This window comes from Tachypleus tridentatus, chromosome 6, assembly GCF_004210375.1.
Source record: "Tachypleus tridentatus isolate NWPU-2018 chromosome 6, ASM421037v1, whole genome shotgun sequence".
NCBI classification, from domain to species: domain Eukaryota; kingdom Metazoa; phylum Arthropoda; class Merostomata; order Xiphosura; family Limulidae; genus Tachypleus; species Tachypleus tridentatus.
In genome coordinates, this window is record NC_134830.1 from 169,126,265 (window position 1) to 169,148,992 (window position 22,728).

At 37.0% G+C, this 22,728-nt stretch overlaps 1 protein-coding gene across 3 annotated transcripts; it reads left to right on the forward strand.

Moving 5' to 3' along the window:
• Positions 1–25: 25 nt before the first annotated feature.
• Positions 26–19,220, forward strand: LOC143254416 (uncharacterized). 3 transcript variants are annotated; one of them, XM_076509542.1, is made up of 6 exons: positions 32–145; positions 12,315–12,548; positions 15,057–15,190; positions 15,322–15,890; positions 16,109–16,257; positions 18,620–19,220. In XM_076509542.1, exons 3-6 carry the CDS (start codon positions 15,080–15,082, stop codon positions 18,766–18,768), a joined length of 978 nt encoding a protein of 325 aa, XP_076365657.1. In that variant the 5' UTR covers positions 32–145; positions 12,315–12,548; positions 15,057–15,079; the 3' UTR covers positions 18,769–19,220. The 3 variants fall into 3 exon arrangements, with proteins under 3 accessions (XP_076365659.1, XP_076365657.1, XP_076365658.1); XM_076509544.1 differs by lacking the exon at positions 12,315–12,548 and having other exon boundaries at positions 26–145; XM_076509543.1 differs by lacking the exons at positions 32–145; positions 12,315–12,548 and adding an exon at positions 13,175–13,325.
• Positions 19,221–22,728: the final 3,508 nt, after the last annotated feature.

Here is a 22,728-nt window from a genome sequence, read left to right on the forward strand (position 1 = left end):
ACAGTTAAGATAAAGTACATGAATTTGAAACCATATTCTTGAGATTTTCTTCGTTAGTAGTGATGAACGTTTGAAATTATTTCAAGTGGTACCTATGAAGGAAGTTCCTTGAAAGTTCTTACAGAGATGACATTCAACTGAACAAGTAGGCTTATCATAATGTTTAGCACATAACATAACATGCAAATGTTACATGATTTACTTGACACTTAATGTTTATTGGTATCAGGAAGATATAATACTGTGACTCTTTGTTTTCGCGTTTGTAATACTTTCGACCTATGAGTATAAAGTCCAATGCCACCTGATTTGTTGACATACGTATATATAATAACAAGTAATCAACAGAAACTGAATTAAACGAAATCACGTGACGGTGTTTCGATTATCTCTATTCGTACATTTGGGAAGGAGAGGCCACGGGTTTTTAGGAAGTGCCATTAAACATGATATTTTGTATATGGTGTCAGAGGCCAGAAATTTAGGGGACTACACTTGTAATCTGATAGTTGCGGAATCGAATCTCCGTCACACCCAAAATAGTCGCCCTTTCATATATATGTAAAAACGGCTCGTTTTGGTTTAGAAAAATTTTTACGTAGAGGAGCGAACAACGTTTCGATATTCTTCGGTCATCGTCAGGTTCACAAAGAAAGGAAGAGGTAACTGACCGGAAACTGACCACATGTTTGACAGGGGTTGTGCAACTGAGTGTCGGAATGTAGAGGACGTGCTTAGATGTTTGAAGAAATAAGTTTATCTTATTTATTTTATTATTATTGTTTATTATATTATTTTTAAAATAAGTGTAAAGGTTTTACTTTGTATTGGTTTATATTGGGCTTGAGTTGTTGAATTAGTAAGACTCTTTAATTTTGCGTTTGTTTATGTTTGTTTCTTTATTTAGTATTTGGGCGTTTTCTATGGGTATGTTGTGTTTATTTGCTTTCCAGTGTTCGAAAACGTGTGAAGCTGAATTTTTATGTTCTTTGAATCTGGTTTCCATTTTTCTACTTGTTCCTCCAACATAGAAGTCGTGGCAGTTATCACATTGTATTTTATAAATAATGTTGGTGTGGTCTTTGTCAGTTTTGTGCCTGGTTTTTGAATAAATTTGGTATTAACTGGAATATCATATTTTGTTACTAGTTTTTCCAGATGTTGGTTATTTGTCTGCTGATGTCGGGAATATATGGTATGTAGCAGTATATGGTTTCGTAATTTTTTGATTCGTGAGATATATTTACTTTTGTTGGTTGATTTTACTTTCTGTCTAGGTGTGTGCGTGTTATGTTTTCTACAGTTTGTGGAGGAATCTTATTGATGTTGATGAAGTATTGTTTTATTTTATTTAATTCATCGTTAATTTTATGTGGTGAGCACAGTTCTATAGTTGCGTTTATTTGGTTTCTTAGTATGTTGAGTTTTTGTTTTGTTTCATGTGCTGAGTCCCAAGGAATGTGTAGTCCAGTATGGGTGATTTTTCGGTGGATTTCTCTTTTAAATTGTGTATCGGTTCTTGTAATTTTGAGGTTAAGAAATGATATTTGATTGCTTTCTTTCTGTTCACATGTGAAGTTAATGTTGGGATGTATAGAGTTAATGTGATTGAAACAATTAAATGTGTGTTCTGTAGATCTGAATCCTGCAACCTTGTCATCTACATATCTGTCTGTACTAGTATAGTGGTGGATGTAATGCTGTGTTAATTGCTTGTGTTTCAATTTGTGTCATAAAAGTATTGACCAGAGCTGGTGATACTGCCTTGCCCATGCATAGGCCATTTGTTTGTATATAGATGTGGTTGTTGAACATGGAGTTTGTCTTCATCGTGGTGAATTCTATGAGGGTTGCTAATTGGTTGTTGGGAATGTCTATAGATAAATAATAAATAATATAAAATTATATATTCAAACATCTAAGCACACCCTCTACATTCCAACACTCAGTTACACAACCCCTTTCAAACATGTGATTAGCCTCCGGTCAGTTACCTCTTCCTTTCTTTGTGAACCTTACGATGACCGAAGAAGGTCGAAACGTTGTTCGCTCCTCTACTTAAAAAATTTTCTCAACGCAAACGAGCCGTTTTTACATATATATGAATATTCCATTGTTGCCTTGACTCACAGATGACCAAAATTAGTCCACCAGTGATAAAGTTATATTTCTATGTCAGCATAAGCTCAATATAAAAAGTATATTTCTATAACTACTGACAGAAATTTTGAAATTGTAAGCTTTGACGCGATTCAATGTCACGAAGATTCGGCTAGAAATTTTCAAAGAAAATAGTCATCTTCTCACAGCTAACTCCTACCTCACTTCCGCTAACGGTTTTCTGGGGCGTGCGTGACATTTCCAGTTAGTTACTAACTTCTGATTTCGAGACTATTCCACTGTGACGTAAGCAGTCACGTAGCACAAAATGAAACCAATGCTATAGCGTTTTTCTTTGCTTAAGACTTATCTAATTTATCTTACGCCTTTTCTAGGTTAATCCAAACGTGGCATTTCTAGTTGGTTACCAACTTATAATTTCGAGACCATTCAATTCCGTGTCACACACATGAAACAAAAAAAGAAATGGATCTTAGTTCTCTGATTCTAGAGGAAGAAAACATACGAAAGACTAAAGAAGTGTATTATAACCATAATAAATATGGTAATATTATCCTAGTTATTTCAGATCCGTATTAGTATAAACGTTATGAAAGCAATTTACGTCACTAATAGCCGAACACGAATGCTGTAAGTCTTGACTTATATATTCAAAGACTGAATAAACAGAACATGGGGTTAGAATTTATAGACAAGGAGACTGAAATAGGAAAGTAAAATAGTCTTCAAAGTTTAAAGTGTGCGTAAAGAAAGCGACCAGATTCATTTTATTTCGTTTATGATTATTAAGTTTCAACGTTTGCCAAATACTTGGAAAAGAATTAAAAATTCCACTTAGAAACTTGTCTTTTTATTTGGTAAAAATCGGAATAAAAGAATACTATATGAAATTATAACAAGCTATGAATAAAATGAAGTACTTTCTTCACTAGGGGAGAAAAGTTTGATTTCGAAATTCTTCACGTTTGGTGTGAAATGCTAGGAATTGTGAAAAGTAGTAAATTGCAACCTTAGAAGAAGTATTTTTATTGATTGTTAATTAAATTATCCTATAATAATGTACCACGCTGTCTTAAAATTGTGAAATGTAGTAAAGTATTATCTGATAGCTGTTCTTATTGGTTGTTAATTAGGTTCTCCTATAATACTGTACCATGCTGTTTTAGAATTGTGAAATGTAGTAATGTACTATGTTATGTGTTCTTATTGGTTGTTAAGTAGATTCTCCTACAATACTGTGCCAAGCTGTCTGAGGATTGTGGTTTGGTTTGTTATGAATTTCGCGCAAAGCGACATCAAGGTTGTCTGTTCTACCATTTCGTAATTTAGCAGTGAATGACTAGAAGAAAAGCATTTAGTCCTCACTACTTACCGCCAACTCTTAGGCTACTCTTTAACAGATGAATAGTGGAATTGACCATCACTTTATACTGTCCCCACTGCTGAAAGGAAGATTGTGTGTGGTGAGGCGGAGATTCGAACTCAAAATCTGTGTATAAAATCTTACCAACCCTACAGTTAAAAAAAAAAAGTAGTATTTTTTTTGTATTTCAGAAAATGTTCCATTTTTGCTTAGAAATGACTTTTAAAATGTGTTTCTGTAAATTAAATTTTAAAAGCGCCTCGTGTTTTTCGTGGTATATAAAATAAGTTTGTTTTTTTGTTTTTCCAAAACCATGAAGGCAATTTATTTTTCTTTCGAGAGTGAAAAAGGTAACAGAGCTACAGTTGTTATAAAATAGTTGCCCAAAGCTGTAAAATAATCTATTTATGCTTCAAATTTTGACATGACAGACTGGGATTGTTACTGTTAGCCTTGTTTTAGTGCAAAACTACACAACAAAGTATGTGTCCACTGTGGGAGGTTGAGCCTCAAATTGTGGGAAGCTAATGTTTGTTTGTTTTTTTTAATTTGGGTTTTTGGTTTTGGTTTGTTTTGAATTTCGCTAAAAGCTATACGAGGATTATCTGCACTAACCGTCCCTAATTTAGCAGTGTAAGACTAGAGGGAAGGCAGGTAGTCATCGCCACCCACCGCTAACTCTTGGGATACTCTTTTACTAACGAATCGTGGTGTTCACCGTCACCTTATAAAGCCCCCACGGCTGTCTGGGCGAGAATTTTTCCTCTGACGGGAATTCCAACCTGTGACCCTCATATTACGAGTCGAGTGCCTTAACTACCTTGCTATGCCGAGCCCCTTAATTTCGGAGTGTTGTTGTTGTTTTGAATTAAGCACAAAGCTACGTAATGGGCTATCTGTGCTCTGCCCATCGGGTATCGAAACCCGATTTTTAGCGTAGTGATTCCGCATACATACCCCTAAGCCACTGGGGGTGGGGCGATTTCGGAGTGACAGAATGGAGGAAAGTCAACTAGTCAACAACACTAATCCCTTAGCTACCAGGGTCGCCCAGGAGTTAGTTTGCAGTGAAAGTATTTGACTTGTTGCGTTCCCTCTAGTCTACTGCTTCTGAATTAGAAACAACAAACGCAAATAGCCCTCTAATGGTTTGGCGAGAAATTCCAAATACAAATTAACTGTCATGAACTTGCTGAACGTTATTTTTACAGCGCAAATGATGGTTTTTTTTTTAATTGTCTCGCTTTATAGAGTAAAACTTTCCATTAAGGAAGATTTAATGTTATGATTGCCACCGACATTTTTAAATACGGTTGGCAAAATGTAATTGGCTGAATTGTCATAATCACATCACTGCGTTTTGCACGTGGCAAGTAACGACAAAATTCTCTGGAGAACGCGTTCCTTGCTATTATCGGTCACTGTCAAACTGATGAAGTTCAGCATGAAAGAAAGCGATGACGTATAAAAAGTCCGCTGTTGAGTAAGCACGCGATTCTGTTGACCAATAAGAAGCGTCATTTTGGAGAGAGAGGACACCTCCCCTTTCCTCTCATGTTTCAACAGCAAAAAACCTGTTGGAAGAAACACTGAATCCACTGGACAGGAGAATTTGTTGACGACTCTTACCATTGAAAACGAGTAACGGGAGTTGCTCCAAGTGTCTCATCTCATCAAGAGGATTTAGTGCTTCCACTATTGTTGTAGTTCAACCTGTTCACACCACGAAGATACGTCCTAGACCATCTGTCAAATTAAAAATATTAAAGTTAAACAGTGTTAGAGCATTCATATTCCCACCCACCACCACCCTCTTTCGTGATAAAGTATTTAATCCAAAGAATGCTAATAGCCTTGACAGTCCTTACCTGATGAAGTAAGTAATCCAAAACAATGGTGACAGCCTTGGCAGTCCTTACGTGATGAAGAACGTAATCAAAAGAATGCCAATAGCCTTGACAGTCCTTACGTAATGAAGTATATAATCAAAATAATGCTAATAGCCTTGACAGTCCTTACGTAATGAAGTATATAATCAAAATAATGCTAATAGTCTCGCCAGTCCTTACGTGATGAAGTATGTAATCCAAAAGAATGGTGATAATCTTGACAGTCCTTATGTGATGAAGTATGTAATCCAAAATAATGGTAATAGCCTTGACAGTCCTTACGTGTTAAAATATGTAATCCAAACGTGGTGATAGTTTCGACAGTCCTTTCCCAATGCTCTTCAGCTATTCACAAGTCCACACATTTTACCCGTAAAGTTTGAAGTATTTAACTGGCTTTAAAGTTTATTATATATCTATGTTTTCAACAGTGAAGTGGCATCTTTACTGCTACATAATTGCTGGATTGTTGAAATCTCTTTTTGTTTTGAAATTAACATTAATAAAATCAGTTTTCTATTTAATCTAAATTAACCAAGCGTACTTGTACTTCACACTTTCAACATCAGATGGCAGTTATTGTTCATACTGTCACCTTGTTGCGTATCTTTAAAATGTTTCGTCAACTGTCTCACCATTGTTTACTTACCCGACAAGGACTACATACAGTAAAAATGTCGAAAGCTCACAATAAAAAACCAAAACAGATAAATAAATTAAATCAACTTTGAATATACACGTAGTTTGTTTAATCAACTGATATCTTTGCGAAAGTCGTGCGTTTCATAGGATACTAAGTAGTAATTGGTTCTTTTATATGCAAAAACGGCTCGTTTGGGTTAAGAAAATATTTTACATAGAAGAGCGAACAACGTTTCGACCTTCTTTGGTCATCGTCAGGTTCACAAAGAAAGAGGTAACGGACCCGAAGCTGACCACATGTTTGAAAGGGGTTGTGTAACTGAGTGTCGGAATGTAGAGGGCGGTATTAGATGTTTGAATATATAATTTTATTTATTTTATTATATTAATATAGGTATAAAGGCGTTCCTTTATATTGGTTTATTTTGGGTTTAAGTTGTTGTATAAGTAAGGCTTCTTTAATTTTGCGTTTGTTTATGTTGGTTTAAGTTGTTGTATAAGTAAGGCTTCTTTAATTTTGCGTTTGTTTCAAACATGTGGTCAGCTTCCGGTCCGTTACCTCTTTCTTTGTGAACCTGACGATGACCGAAGAAGGTCGAAACGTTGTTCGCTCTTCTATGTAAAATATTTTCTCAACCCAAACGAGCCGTTCTTGCATATAAATTTCTCAACAAATGGGTTTCTCGACATCACTGATTAGTACTTGGTTCTGTGACAGGCATTACTTCACCCTAGCTTAATATATACGATGAGAAAAGTCGTATTTCACATATTTTCAGGAATAAATTTCAGACAACTCTCACCAGTGTGCAGTATTTATTAGGCCCGGTATGGCCTAGCGCGTCAGACGTGCGATTCGTAATCCGAGGGTCGCGGGTTCGCGCCCGCGTCGCGCTAAACATGCTCGCCCTCCCAGCCGTGGGGGTGTATAATGTGACGGTCAATCCCACTATTCGTTGGTAAAAGAGTAGCCCAAGAGTTGGCGGTGGGTGGTGATGACTAGCTGCCTTCCCTCTAGTCTTACACTGCTAAATTAGGGACGGCTAGCACAGATAGCCCTCGAGTAGCTTTGTGCGAAATTCCCAAACAAAGCAGTATTTATTTACCAATGAGGTGGTACTGTTCTGTGACGAATTATGAAACCGGTAAAGTACACGTGCGTGTTCCTGCAAACGAAGAAGTGCAGAAGTATACTCATAAAACTCGGGGTGGTATGCACGCCTGGGTAATTCCACACTCTCGCATTGCTTGTATATCGAACATACATGTATCCAGAAATACATCTTTGGAGAACTTCATGTGATCACTCCATTTAACTGAACTGAAAATTAAATCAGCTTTCGATTTAAAAGAGTTCTAGCCCATACAAATAGTTATTTCTATGCAACTACACTCGACTAGTAATTTTAGAGTCGCGGGTTCAAATCTCCGTCACATCAAACATGCTCGCCCTTTCAGCGGTGGGGGTGTTATAAGGTGACAACCAATTCTATTATTCGTTGGTCAATGAGTAGCCCAAGAGTTGATGGCGAGTGGTGATGACTGTCTGCCTTCCTTCTAGTTTTACACTACTAAATTAGAGACTGCTAACGCAAATAGCCCTCTTGTAGCTTTGCGCAAAATTAAAAACAAACTATATAAGTGATACGTCGACTCTAAAGTGACGTATGTACAGTAAGACGGAGACGAATCGTAGTAGCTACGCGTGTAGAAAACAATGTTAGAAAATAAAACAAAAGGCTGTCGACCGTTCGACAACAATTACAACATAGAAAATTGTCAGATTGTCAGCAATCATTTGTGACAACAAAATTTAATATTTTGCTAGCGGATCGAGCAAAAATTATTCGCTCGTGGTATAAAACAGGAACGCTCTGAATGTCATGCTTTCAATGTTGTCTTCTTAGTTCTATTTTTGAGTGCCTTGACCGTTTTCACTAGTAATAGGATTACGTTTGGTGAGCAGTCATCAGCCCTACTTGATCTAAAATTCTAATGAAAGTCATTATTCTTTATATTCCCTCTCCAGGGAGCAGTAGTTTCAGCACCTAACGAATACTCGCCAGTGGATGTCAACGAATGGCTAAAACAAAGTCAAGAGCTATCGGTACTTGTGTAGAATCAACAGTTATTAAAGGATCTTGACAGTTCGAGTGAAAGAGAGAAACTATCTGATATTAATTATCCATTTGTAGCTGATATGAAATAAGTTGATTTAATTCTGCTAGCCGTCCATAATTTAGTAATAGAAAAACCAGAGGGAAGGCAGCTTGTCGTCACCACCCACCACCAACTCTTGGGCTACTCTTTTACCAACAAGTAGAGAGATTGACTGTCGTATTATACGACTGAAAGGGCGATTATGTTTGGTAGGACGGGAATTCGAACCTGCGACTCTCAGATTTTTAAGTCAAGTGCCCTGATCACCTGGCTATGTTGGGCATTTCTTTGATAGATTGTTCAAATGGACACTTTAGGAACTCTTGCATTCTTACTGTCAGCATTTTCGTTCATTACAAACCTTAGGATATTCTAATCTTATGCTAGATACATGTCTTATACAAACCTAAGAAGACTCTAATCTTATGTAAGGTGTATATCTTATATACACACGCCTTAGGAGGCTCTGATCTTGTGTAAGACTCATACCGCATAAGGCTAAAAACTAGTGATAGACAACAGAAGCAGTTCTTATTATTTGCGATACGTATTTCTGGTAAGTGCGCACATAAAGAAAAGTGCTTGCACATGACTGATAGACGTAAGCCTATATATATATATATATATGGGGCATTAGAAACAGTAATTGTCAATATATCTCAGGTTTGTAACGTCGGAAACACATCTCTATTATAAATTTATTAATCTATTGTTAGTTATTACAGAAGACCGTATTTTCAAATTGGAAAAATTAAATATTTTGATATCAATAACACAATCATGCTGAAAACTAGAAACTGATTTAAAATGTATCATTAATTTTCACATCTGAAAGCATCGTTATATTTTACGTTTCGCAGCTTTGTTCCAGATAGCTAACCCTCGTGAGCTGTTTCTTACCTGTTCAGTTGTTTAATTTCTTACCATCATTCAACTCTACTACCTTAAATTAGGACATCTCAAACCCTTACGTGTACGTTATTATAAGTTTAACGCCTGATTATCGAAAACTAGAGTTAAACTTGCTATAACCATAAACTACATAATGTTGTAGTCCCCAGTGGCTCAGCGGTAAATTCTGCGGACTTACAACATTAAAAACCGGGTTTCGATACCCGTGGTTGGCAGAGCACAGATAGCCTATTTAGTAGCCTTGTGTTTAATTCAAAACAACAACAGCATAATGTTGTATTAAGCACGAGATGGGTTGTGACCCAAAATATTTTATGAATTCTTTCCTCAGCAGGTCTAAAACACAAATAGAAAAGAAAATGAATAAAAAAATAACCAGAAGACAGGGTTAACTGATTCTGTTTTGTCCTATGGTCCGAACAGGTTCTAACACTTTTAGTCACGCAAAAATATTTTCAGTTTGCATTTTTTACGTGTTTGTTTTTTTACCAAACGATGAATAAAATCGATTTTTTTTCATTGTATGATGATTATATGTATTTACTGAAACTCGTTGGAATTTGCTCAAAGCTTTTGACATATTTGTTTGCTGTTGAAAACTGAACATATTTCAATAATTTTACAAATCGCAGTGGAAGACTTAAAACACTGACCTGATTTACTAGGTTTTTCTCAGAATCTGAGGATAAAATCTACTCTGAGTGAAATGATATTTTTCGATTGCATCTTTCAAAGAACTTTTTTCATTTTGGGTTTGTTTGTCTTCTTATTCAATCATGCTGGAATTGATGGGTATTCGTTGACACAACCCTTGAAGACAGAAGATGAAATAAGTTTTGCAGAATAATTCGAAGATTTCGTGTGTGTTTCCATGTTGTTTATTTTTCATGTGTTCTACTTGGAGACGCAATGCTTTTTTATCACGTTTTTCCATATATATTGAGAAGACAAAATTATTTAGTTTCAGTTTGTTTGTAATTAAGAACAAAGCTGGGCCCGGCATGGCCAAGTGTGTTAAGGCGTTCGACTCGTAATCCGAGGGTCGCGGGTTCGAATCACGGTCGCACCAAACATGCTCGCCTTTTCAGCCGTAGAGGCGTTATAATGTGACGCACAATCCCACTATTCGTTGGTAAAAGAGTAACCCAAGAGTTGGCGGTGGGTGATGATGACTAGCTGCTTTCCCTCTAGTCTTACACTACTAAATTAGGGACGGCTAGCACAGATAGCCCTCGAGTAGCTTTGTGCGAAATTCAAAACAAACAAACAAGAACAAAGCTATACAATGGGTTATCTGTGGTCTGCTCGTCTCGGGTATCAAAATCACTATTTCGGCGTTGTAAGTCAGCAGACGTACCCCTCTGCCACTGAGGGTGGGGTAGGAGCTTTTCTTTCAGAACGCCTTTATTGGTACAATTTTATACTTCAAACTAACGAAGTTAAACATTAGACCTTTCTGTTGTTTTTTCACTTAGATTGATTTCCGAAACGTTCTACAGATATATGGATATTCGAAACACCAAACTTGGCACTATTTATCCATTTAAATAGGAATTTTAACGGTAATATTATAAACCAGCAACCTGTTCGGCATCCCTAAACTGTCACAAACTAGTAAAGCGCAAGTACAAAGAATGACCACTACAATTCACATGTAAATACTATCTCAGTTTTGTATGTTTGTCTATCGTCGTGAAATCCCACGGCCCAATAAGGTGGGTGAAACAGACCGGCGCCGGTCTACAGACCTCTGGTGCGTGAGAATCTCTGTCTTAAACCAACATCTACTTAATTTTTTATTTGTTTGAAAACAAAGCAACATTGGACTACCCACCTGCTGCGTCCACCGCAAAAAATCCAACACTGGATTTTAACGTGGTAAGTCCTTAAACTCACCGCTTACCGACCGGGTAACAAACACTATGTTAACAAATTTTCCTGGAACATCCAGAGGTTCGTTTACTGTATTATATTTTAGTGTATGCATGATTAAAACTTTTGTACATATATGTTGTTTGTTTTCGTTGTTGTTGTTTTTTTGCATAACTTATAAACTTTTTTTTTCATGTGATGTGGTTTCATTGTAAACGGTGCTCAAAATATCTCTGTAAAACCAGAGCTAAGTTAGAAAAATAACACAAACTCCTGTCATCTCGCTATGCTATATATAAATGAAGAACTTACCCGTCCCTTGCTTTTACTTCATAAATTTCGCTTGTCTTCACCACGTTCATACAGCCGTTAAAAAGAAACGTTTGCAGAAATAAAGTTTTTGTTATTACTATCTGAAGATCCATGGTTATTTTGTTTTCTAATTTCATTGTCATGATGTCCAATCCCTCGAGTATGCAGTAAACATTTTGAAAAATAAGTTATGTATGTTTACTGTCATGGTTACATACATAACGCGCATGTTTACTGTCATGGTTACATACATAACGCGCATGTTTACTGTCATGGTTACATACATAACGCGCATGTTTACTGTCATGGTTACATACATAACGCGCATGTTTACTGTCATGGTTACATACATAACGCGCATGTTTACTGTCATGGTTACATACATAACGCGCATGTTTACTGTCATGGTTACATACATAACGCGCATGTTTACTGTCATGGTTACATACATAACGCGCATGTTTACTGTCATGGTTACATACATAACGCGCATGTTTACTGTCATGGTTACATACATAACGCGCATGTTTACTGTCATGGTTACATACATAACGCGCAACGCGCATGTTTACTGTCATGGTTACATACATAACGCGCATGTTTACTGTCATGGTTACATACATAACGCGCATGTTTACTGTCATGGTTACATACATAACGCGTATGTTTACTGTCATGGTTATATCCACAACGCACGTGGTTTTGTTGAAACAAATCTACTATTAAAAGGTTTAGATCACAAGAGCAAATATATTAAATGTACTGAATAAAAACATGATTTATTATCTAATGTTATATAACTATGTTCACAATTTATTCTGAACGCACAGATAATTCCGTACGTACATATCTAATGAGGGTATATTTTGTCTTCATTCGTTTGTTTATAGTTAGTAACAGTAAAATCTAGAAAGGTTATTTAAAATAACAGTGGAAAGACTTATTTTGAGATAGCTCGTTATGTCTGTCAGTTAACATATTGCATGCAGAATCCCATCGTATTGAAAGAGCCAAGATGGCGGAATTTAATATATTTTTAAAAGGTCAGTTCATGTAACCTCCTGGAGATTCGATAACGTTTCCCGTTTAGATAACGTTGAAACGTACAGAAACCGCTTTGGACTTGAACAACACTTCTGCAAACTGATTCACGTGTAGGAACGTGCGCACCTGGTTAAATGATATTGTGTGCCACAACTAGCATCTGCACTTTTCACAGACTCGTTCTCAGACAACAATCGCTGTATCACATTATTCGAAAACCCGCATTTACTCAGGTAAGTTTTCCTTTCTTATAGAAAAATATACACTCAAGAAAAACATACATACGTCAAATGGCTATATTATAATAATCTTGTTTAGTATAAAACCGATTGTTTTGTGGGCAATGTAGTCTTCAAAAAGCGCTTTTCGTAACACATTAAATAAAGTTTTGGCCACCGTTAACCGAATTCTTCATCGACTATCGTTTCTTGGGTCACTCCTTATACAACATAAGCTACAAAAGTTGAAGCTCTACCTTCAAATATATTATAACTGTAGTCTTTTAACGCAGATTATCAGTAATGAGTTCATGGCTGATTGTAGCATTTGATGTGAAACTAGAAGTTTGGTTAATATAACTGAAACAGTTGTTGCATACCATAAAACCACAGTGTCTCCAATTATAAAAGACATATTAACGTTTCCCGTAACTTAACATCGTCTTCCAGGTACAGGAAGTATCTTGTAACTACATGTGGATTACACAAATGTCACCAGATGGCAGTAAAAGTGTTATCTGTAAATAATAACAGAGGATTTGTATGTTTGAATTTAAGCACAAAGCTACACAATGGGCTATCTGTGCTTTGCCCACTACGGTTATCAAAACCTGGTTTCTAGCGTTGTAACTCTGCAAATATATCGTTGTGCCACAGGGGGTAAATAACAAAGGAACAAAGGCAGCTAAAACCGAATGAACTGTTTTCTGGATAAAGTTGTTATAGAAACTTCAGAAATTTTGAACAAACGAGAATTTCTACATCAAAATCAGAAGGTTGAGAAAGTGCTTGGTACGTTTATATACTAACAGTATGCAATAACTAAACCTAGTTTTTAATGTATGGAAGATATTTTGAAGTGTTCTATGACTAAACTTCTTCTAGATATGGAAGATATCTTGAGGTTCTTCATAAGTAAACCTAGACTTACAGGTAAAAAAGATGTCTTCAAATATGTCATAACTAAACCTTATCTGCGACGTACAGTAGAGATCTTGACATATTCCATAATGAAGCCTTATCTTCCACGTTCAGCAGAGATCTTGAAATATTTCGTAACTAAACCTAGTCTCCCACATGTGGAAGACACATTCTATTGTTCCACCACATAGCTTAGTCGTCCACGTGTGGAGAATATCTCCTAGTATTCCACCACACAGCTTAGTCTTCCAAGTGTGATGGATATCTTGAAGTATTCCGCTACATAGCTTCGTCTTCAAGGTGTAGAGGATATCTCCAAGTATTCCACCACAAAGCTTGGTCTTCCAGATATGTAGGTTATCTTCAAGTATTCCATCACATAACCTGGTCTTCCAGATACGGAAGATATCTTCAAATATTCCACCACACAGCCTAGCCTTCTAGGTATCAAGAATATCTCCAAGTATTCCACCATATAGTCTGATCTTATAGGTGTCAAAGATATCTTGAAGTATTCCACCACACAGCTTAGTCTTCCAGGTGTGATGGATATCTTCTAGTATTCCACCATAAAATTTAGCCTTCTGTGTGTGATGGATACCTTTTAGTATTCCACCACATAGGCTAGCCTTTCAGGTGTCAAGAATATTTTCAAGTGTTCCATTAAATAGTCTGGTCCTTCGTAAAAACCAAAGTATTACTTCCAATATTCAAAATTTGAACGATCTCGCAAGACATTGTATAACAAAAACAGGTTATGAGATACAAGTCCAAGGCACTTCGAAACTAACCCCAATTTTCAAGTTTTGAATGATAACTTGAATCTTTTCACAGCTTCTCTAAGTCTTAATGTATGACTAATATTCTGAATTATCTCATCCCTTGCTAAAGTCTGGTATGAAGTGAGGTTTCCGGATAACATCTAATAAATAACCTTGATGCTTTCAGTATGTGGAAAATAGATAATTACTATCTGGGTGTTATTTAATTGATTATTTAGGCAATGTACTCGTGACAAAGTTCAAAATAGACCTCAATTGTATTTAAAGGGTTTCCGCCTTATTTAAAAGCAGATGGCGCCCATTTTAGTCTTTCCCTCATTAACATTTAGGTTTTGAGAAATCTTGCACTTTACGAACGAAAAACTACTCGAATTTATAACAGAATACGTACACATTTTACTATATAATCAATCATTTATACTAAATGTTTGGAAATAGCAGAATAATTACGTTTTATACAAACAGTTAAAGAATTTATAGCCATGATAAATGTATGCTTTGTGTAGTACGTTGAATGTCTGCAGTTAATACACTAAAATAACTAGAGACGTAACAAGTTGCCCCCCGCTATTACAGCAGTATGTCTAGGATTTACAACGCTAAAATCAGCGGTTTGATTTCACTCGGTGGACTCAGCAAATAGCCCGTTGTGGCTTTGCTATAAGAAAACACACTCACACACGTAACAACTTTATTTCTCAGAAAATTATATGAAAGTTAAATTATGCTAATTACTATTTTTATTTTATGTTTTTACAAACTATAATTATATCTCTTTCAAGAACGAGTTACTGAATTACGTAAACTTATTTCCCTTTAGGGGTTCCTTAAGGACTATGTACGATGCTCGTTGTCAACTTTGTGTTGTTGACTCTTCTGTCTGGTTCCGTTTGGACAAAAATGTGCCCCCCAGCGGAAGAAATTTTTCCTTGTGTCTGTCGAGAAGAACCAAATGTAGGGATTAGCAATTTTAATTTTTGTGCCATTAATATAATTGTTAACGCGATCCTTTTGTGTTGCTAATACATCTGATAATGTGTTACTTTTATGCTGTTAATGTAGTTGTTTATTTTTAATTTTTAAAGGAAGACAACTTGTCGAACATCTTACTTGAGTGTTGCCAAGTTTCGGATGAACAGGTCTTGGAAGAAGTTATCGGGCAATTTCGGGGATTAAGCATATACGAATTGAAGATTGAGAAATCATCTTTACCATATCTTCCTCACGGTTTATTATCCAACATCAGTGTTTCAAAATTTATTCTTTCCAAAACAACCCTACCAGCTCTTATCCCGCCCATTCCTGGACCTTCCCCTTTTCAAGGTCTTGATAAAGTATTAAATTTGTTTCAAGTGTCCCAATGTGTAGGTCTGAACGGATGGGAATTGGAAGTACTAGGTAACCTGCAAAACCTGGAGTCCTTCATTATAAAGGACAGTGATCTTCATTTTGTTACTGACAAATTTAACGAGTTTCTTACAAAGAAGATGATATTTTTCACCATCAGCAATAACAAGATAAAGTATATAGATGACAAAGCCTTTACGCAGTTAATGGGAATAGAGATTTTTGATATTTCAGGAAATGGAATATTTGAACTCAAACGATCTATGTTTCCTAGACCTGCTTCGAAACTGAACTTCCTTAACTTGGCGTAAGTTTTGTTTTTTTATTAGTTTGTTATATACTATCTGGCTTAATTTTTTTCTAGACACAAATATAAAAAATTCGAGGAATACTGATATAATGAAGCTAACCCTAGTAATACCATAATATTCGAATCTTCTTCACTAAAAATCGTTAAAGTTACACGTTCTTTTTCAAGCTCAAACCCTTTAATAAATCATTATATTTCATCTCACTGTCGTTTAGGGTGAATAACCTACAGACGCTTCCAGAAGATTTTTTTGAAGATATGCCTTCTTTGAAGTTCCTACTATTACAAGAGAACAAACTACAAACTTTACCTTCTGACCCATTTAAGACAGTGTTTCAGAACTATGGTAACTTCTTCTTTTCTGGTAGGCCATATTCTAGTGTTTCTACTTTATCTTATTGTAGTTTCTTTTAGTTTATCTTATTATACTTCCTCTTAGTTTATTTGACCATACTTTCTCTTAGTTTATCTGATTGTACTTTCTCTTAATTTATCTAATTGTACTTTGTCTTGGTGTATCTAATCGTATTTCCTTTTAGTTTATCTAATTGTACTTTCTCTTAGTTTATTTTATTGTACCTTCTCTTAGTTTATCTAATTGTACGTCTTTTTTAGTTTATCAGATTGTACTTTCTTTTCATGAAAAGTTAGCAGTTTTAGTAAATATTTGTTTCGTGTTGTTACTAGGCCTGGCATGGCCTAGCGCGTTAAGGCGTGCACTTCGTAATCTGAGGGTCGCGGGTTCGCGCCCGAGTCGCGCCAAACATGCTCGCCCTCCCAGCCGTGGGGGCGTTATAATGTACGGTCAATCCCACTATTCGTTGGTAAAAAAGTAGCCCAAGAGTTGGCGGTGGGTGGTGATGACTAACTGCCTTCCCTCTAGTCTTACACTGCTAAATTAGGGACGGCTAGCCCTCGAGTAGCTTTGTGCGAAATTCCAAAACAAACAAACTTGTTGTTACTGTTTTCCTTGCATGCAGTTCCCGAATCATTTTTCAAAATTCTTTTGAAAATTGCTTTAGAAAATCAGCTAATTGTGTACTTCTCTTTATTCATTTCAAAGGCTGAATGCAAACTAGTGATTAGCGTGCTCGGGCTGTTAATCTGAGAGCTTATGGTCCTGGAACTTTGCCTCTAAAACGCGCTCCGCGTGTTGGGGCCGTGTATGTATTATAATTCCCCTCTTTGATCAAACAACAGTAACCCCAAGTTCCCAGTGAGTGTTATTGCCTGTCTTCCCATCATCTTTATCGATTCAAAATTAAGGACAGTTGTACTCAAATAGTCCTCGTGTAGCTCGCATAAATTTTGAGACAAACAAGTAAACGCTATAATGATAACTTTCCGTAAGTGTATCTCGAATCTCCATAAGTTACGGGTGTGGCCTAGTAGTTAACGTGCCAGATTGTGGTGTCAAATTTTAGGATTTTTGCCTAAAAAATCACGTTTTGCATTTTGAGACTGTGGATTCATTATAAGAGTGACGGTCATATCCCAAAAGTTGGCGGAGGCTATTGTTGACTATCACCCAAACCTAACAGTTCAAACTTATATATAGCTATATGCAAATAGCTTTTTTTGTGGCTTTTCATGAGGTTTAAGAAGCAAAAGTAAAATTATTTAAAACCTGAAGTCATCCTTCGGTGTTACAGGGGTAAGTCTTCGGATTTATAATGCTAAAATCAATGGTTCGAATCCCTTTGCTTTGTTTGTTTGTGTTACATTTCACGTTCAGCTATACGAGGGCTATCTGTGCTAGCCGTCCCTAATTTACCAGTTTATGATTAGAGGGAAGGCAGCTAGTCATCATCACCCACCACCAACTCTTGGGCTACTCTTTTACCAACGAACAGTGAGATTGATAACGCCCCCATGACTGAAAGGGTGAGCATGTTTGTTGTAACGGAGATTCAAACCCGTGATCCTCATATTAGGAGTTGAGCGTCCTACCTACCTGACCACGCCACGTCCATCCCTTTCCTGGACGTGGCAGATAGCCTAATGTGATTTAGCTATAATAAAGCACATAAATCCCAAATCCTCCCTAATAAGAATTGAGTTAAAGAAAATCCCCAAGAAGAAATAAAAAAGTAAATTTATTATAGATATGCTATTTTGAGTTGAAGTAATATCGTTTTGAGACAAGATAGTGATGTTAAAATTTTGATAAAAATAACTAAAATCATTGTTGATCAGTAACAACTGCGTAGTACACTATTCTTCAAATGTTTGTTGTTTTTTAACACAAGACTTCACAATGGATTATATGCTCCCTGTACACCGATGGAAAATGACTGTTAAGTCCGATAACTTACCGTTGACGCATCGGATAGTTCTAAAATTGCCACTTTGTTTTAATATTTTAATATCGTTCACTACCTGTGTATAATATCCACATTACGTCATGAGGAGTAATTTTACTTTTGTATGTTTCTCCTGTTACAACAGACTATGTGAAGAGCAACACTTCGTTTTGGTAATTCTAGGGTTATAAATTATATGTGATACAGATTTTAATAAAATTCCTTTTTTTAGTTTTGGTCTGGTATGGCTAGGAGGTTATGGCACTCGATTTGTAATCTCAGGGTCAGGGTCGCGGGCTCGAACCCCTCTCACATAAAACATGCTCATGCAATTAGGAACGACTAACGCAGATAGCCCTCGTGTAACATAGCACGATATTCAAACCAAACATTTTAATTTTTATCTATGTTTTTAATCTTTAGGAAATCCAATAGTCTGTGACTGCCGACTTCGATGGATCACTATGATGATTCCCAGGCCAAAGCTCAACATGAAATGTGCCTGGCCTCCTGATCTAATGGGCGTGCCTTTCAACGAAATTAAAACTCAACAACTTGTTTGTCGCATCTAGTTGTTTACAGGCCGAAGACTTCCGTATGGCTGTTTTGAATGTGATTTATGGTCATATATCTTCGTCACTCTGAAATCGATAAGAGAAAATGATCGCCCAAATATTTCTATTGAACAGTAACTTTTGAATATTTTCATATACATTTTTGATGCATTCTAAAAGGTATGGTATTTTTCTCTAAACTCTTTAGTAGATTCAAATCATTGCGAATGAATGTTTCTATATTGTGTAAATCATATATGTATACGTTTGTTTTAATGCTTTAAAAGCCTATTTCTTATTCATCTGCAATAGAACTTGGCTTAAGTTTGGACAAAATTACAAAACAAGCAATGAATTAAAACGGACTTTTGTTTGAAAAATGCTACATGGTTGCTTTGAGTTTGAATACTAAATAATAATAATAACCGTCGTTTTCTTGTTTCCGTTTCTTTAATAAATCGTGTGAGGCCTACTTTTTAATGGCTAGTGTTGCATTTATTTGGCCTACTTCATTTAAAGCCTATCCCACTTTTACTGTAATAAAATATGTGATGTCAGAAGACACAACATAACCAAAAGTGACGCTGAACGGTGAAAATTTTGAGAAGCTTCTTTTGAGAAGAAAGAAAGAAACGTTATTATAGTACAGATAGACACAAACGTTATTATAGTACAGACAGACACAAACGTTATTATAGTACAGATAGACACAAACGTTATTATAGTACAGATAGACACAAACGTTATTATATCTAAAAGTACACGTTTGATTAAGTACAATTCTGGACGTATTTTCTACATCCATAAACTAATTTACGATGTACATATTAATTTGCTGCTTAGATCGATGGCCACAAGTCTGATGCCCTACTGGTGGCGAAGAAAGAATTTTATACGAGGTATTTTGTGCATGCTCTTTAATTCTTGGACTCAACGAATTGTACAGCCCACATAATCATGGTTACATCGTGGACACGTACGTTTATAGGTGATGTAAATGATGAATAGATAAGTCCTGTCTTCAAATTTAAACTGATTACCTAAACGACATTTAGCATTTTGAAGGGTGCAGAAATAAAAAGATGCGGCGCACTAAAGAGAGCCAGTGAATACAGAAAATACGTCCAGAATTGAACGAGTTGTGTCAATAACACTATGTAACACAAATTTTATTCCTGGATAGTATGTGTTATTTCTTAATTGCTTATGTTGTGAAAGTACAGAAAATGGCCATCATTCCCTTCAAACTTTGCTTTTGTGATCTGGACAATGAAATTTAGAAATTAACCTATTTTTGATGTAAAAACGGGAAATTTGCACATTTTCATTTACATAAGGTCTGAACAAAACAACATATGAATCAAGATTTACATATATTTATACAAAAGTTATATAAATATGAACAAAAATGTTTAGAAGTGAGTATTTTTTCAAGATTTGCGACTGTAATGTAAATCACTTTCACGTATCAACCCCCAAATATAGTCTCAGCATTCGACTTTGTTAAACCAAGATCTCTGATCAAGTCATTGATGTTTCTTTGGTTGGGGTAGAATGTGTTTTTCTCACCAGCTGCACCTCTGAAATTGTAATCTGGATCTTCAACGTCTACCTTCTCTTCTGATTTGCTGCTTTCTCTCTGGCGGAGTGGGTACAGGGAGCTCAGGGCAGTGTGGCACTGGGGTGATGGATGATAGAAGGTCCGAATACATGATAATAGATACATTCTTGGCAGCCGAAGTTTGGAAGGGTCCATCATGCAGAAGTAACAATTGCTTGAGTGGTCAGTGGGTTCTCGCCAAATTCTTGGAAGAACGAACTTCATGGCTCTTTTCCCCCCTGCACCACCCTGCAAAAACAGCAAAATAAAATTGTTATTATGAAGAATAAATTTATTTCATCCACAACTAATGTTTAAGAGGTTCATGCAAAATATTTTGCATGTGATATTTTTTCTATACTATTGGAAATTTTAAAAATAAAATATATTTAAATTTTAAAAGGTCTAAAATTTGTATAATATAAAATCTTACTATTCAAGCAAGCAAAAATTGTCCGTCTTACCTTCTAGAGTTTTTGCAGTGCTCGCAAGTAAAATGAGGTGCCCAAGGTTTGTCTTGATCCTCGACAGGCATGTCAAAATATGCCTTGTATGCTTCATACATTTTAGTAGATGATGTCACAGAGTACTCTTCTTCTTCTTCTTATGCCTCTTAATTCCTTGTGGAACATAGCGCCGCAACAACACCTCCCCAGCTCGGCCCATGACTTATCGGCTGCCTTCACCTCTGCGTCGTTACTTCTGCGCCAAGTCTGTTTTGGTCGACCCACTTTCCGCTTCTCTTGTGGATTCCAGTCAAGGGCCTGCCTGGTGACACTAGAAGCAGGCTTGCGCAACGTGTGGCCGATCCATTCCCATTTCTGTTTCTTGATGTCATTCTCGATTGGGGCTTGTCTGGTCCTGTCCCATAGTTGGTCGTTGGAGACAACTTCCGGCCACCTGATATTGAGGATGTTCCTAAGACATCTGTTGATAAATGTCTGGAGTTTATGGGTATTGGTCTGGGTTACCCGCCAGGTTTCTGAGCCGTAAAGTAGGACCGACTTGACGTTGGTGCTGAAGATCCGGATCTTGTTGTGGAGTGAGAGGGATGTTGATCTCCAGATGGGCCGCAGAGTATTGAAGGTGTGTCGGGCTTTGTTTATTCGGCACTTGATGTCCTCATCTGCCCCCCCATCTTTGCTGACGACGCTTCCTAGGTAGACAAACTTGTCGACTTCCTTGATGCCTTCTTGGTGTAGTCGCACTGGGTCTTGCTGGCTGTTGTTTACCCTCATGATCTCCGTCTTCTCGATGTTGATGTGGAGACCAGTCTTCTCCGCTTCTTCTGCAACCCGGCTCAGTTTCTCCTGCGCATCTTGTTGTTTGTGGGAAAGAAGGCTGATATCGTCTGCGAAGTCCAGATCTTCCAGCTGCTTCGTGAAGGTCCACTGTAAACCAGTTCTCCTACCTGCCGTGGCCTGCCGCATTATCCAGTCAACCACCAGCAGGAAGATCGTCAACGACAGTAGACATCCTTGACGAACGCCAGTTTGCACGGAGAAGGGTTCCGTCAGCTTCCCATCATAGATGACTTGGCAGTTGGCGTCTTCATACAATTGTTGGATGATGGTGATGAACTTTGGTAAAAAACAATAGTGTTGCATCAGTCTCCAGATGATGTTTCTTTTGACACTATCAAACGCCTTCTGAAAGTCGACGAAGACTAAGTACAGAGGGCTCTGCCATTCCAGGGACTGTTCGATGATGATGTGGCAATGTGGTCTGTGCATGATCTGTCTTGCCGGAAGCCTGCCTGTTCATCTCGAAGTGTCTTGTCCATTGTGGTCTTCAGTCTCTCTAGGATGATTTTTGCCAGTACTTTCCCTGGTATGGACAGCAGCATGATACCTCTCCAGTTGGTGCAGGATGACAGGTCAGTACTTTCCCTGGTACGGACAGCAGCATGATACCTCTCCAGTTGGTGCAGGATGACAGGTCAGTACTTTCCCTGGTACGGACAGCAGCATGATACCTCTCCAGTTGGTGCAGGATGACAGGTCCCCTTTCTTTGGCAGCTTCACAAGGTGGCCTTTCTTCCAGCCTTCTGGGACTCTTTCTTGCTCCCAGATCTTGTATAGGAGTGGGTGCAGCATGTCAGTTGAGGTCCGGATATCTGCCTTCAGTGCTTCAGGTGGTATACCATCGGGGCCCGCTGCTTTACCTGACTTGAGAGACTTGATACAGAGTACTCTTAGTTTATCTTATTGTACCTTCTCTTAGTTTATCTAATTGTACTTTTTCTTAGTTTATCTGATTGTACTTTCAGTTTATTTTACTGTACTTTCTTTTTAGTTTATCTAATTGTACTTTCTTTTAGTTTATCTAATTGTACCTTCTCTTAGTTTATCTAATTGTACCTTCTCTTAGTTTATCTA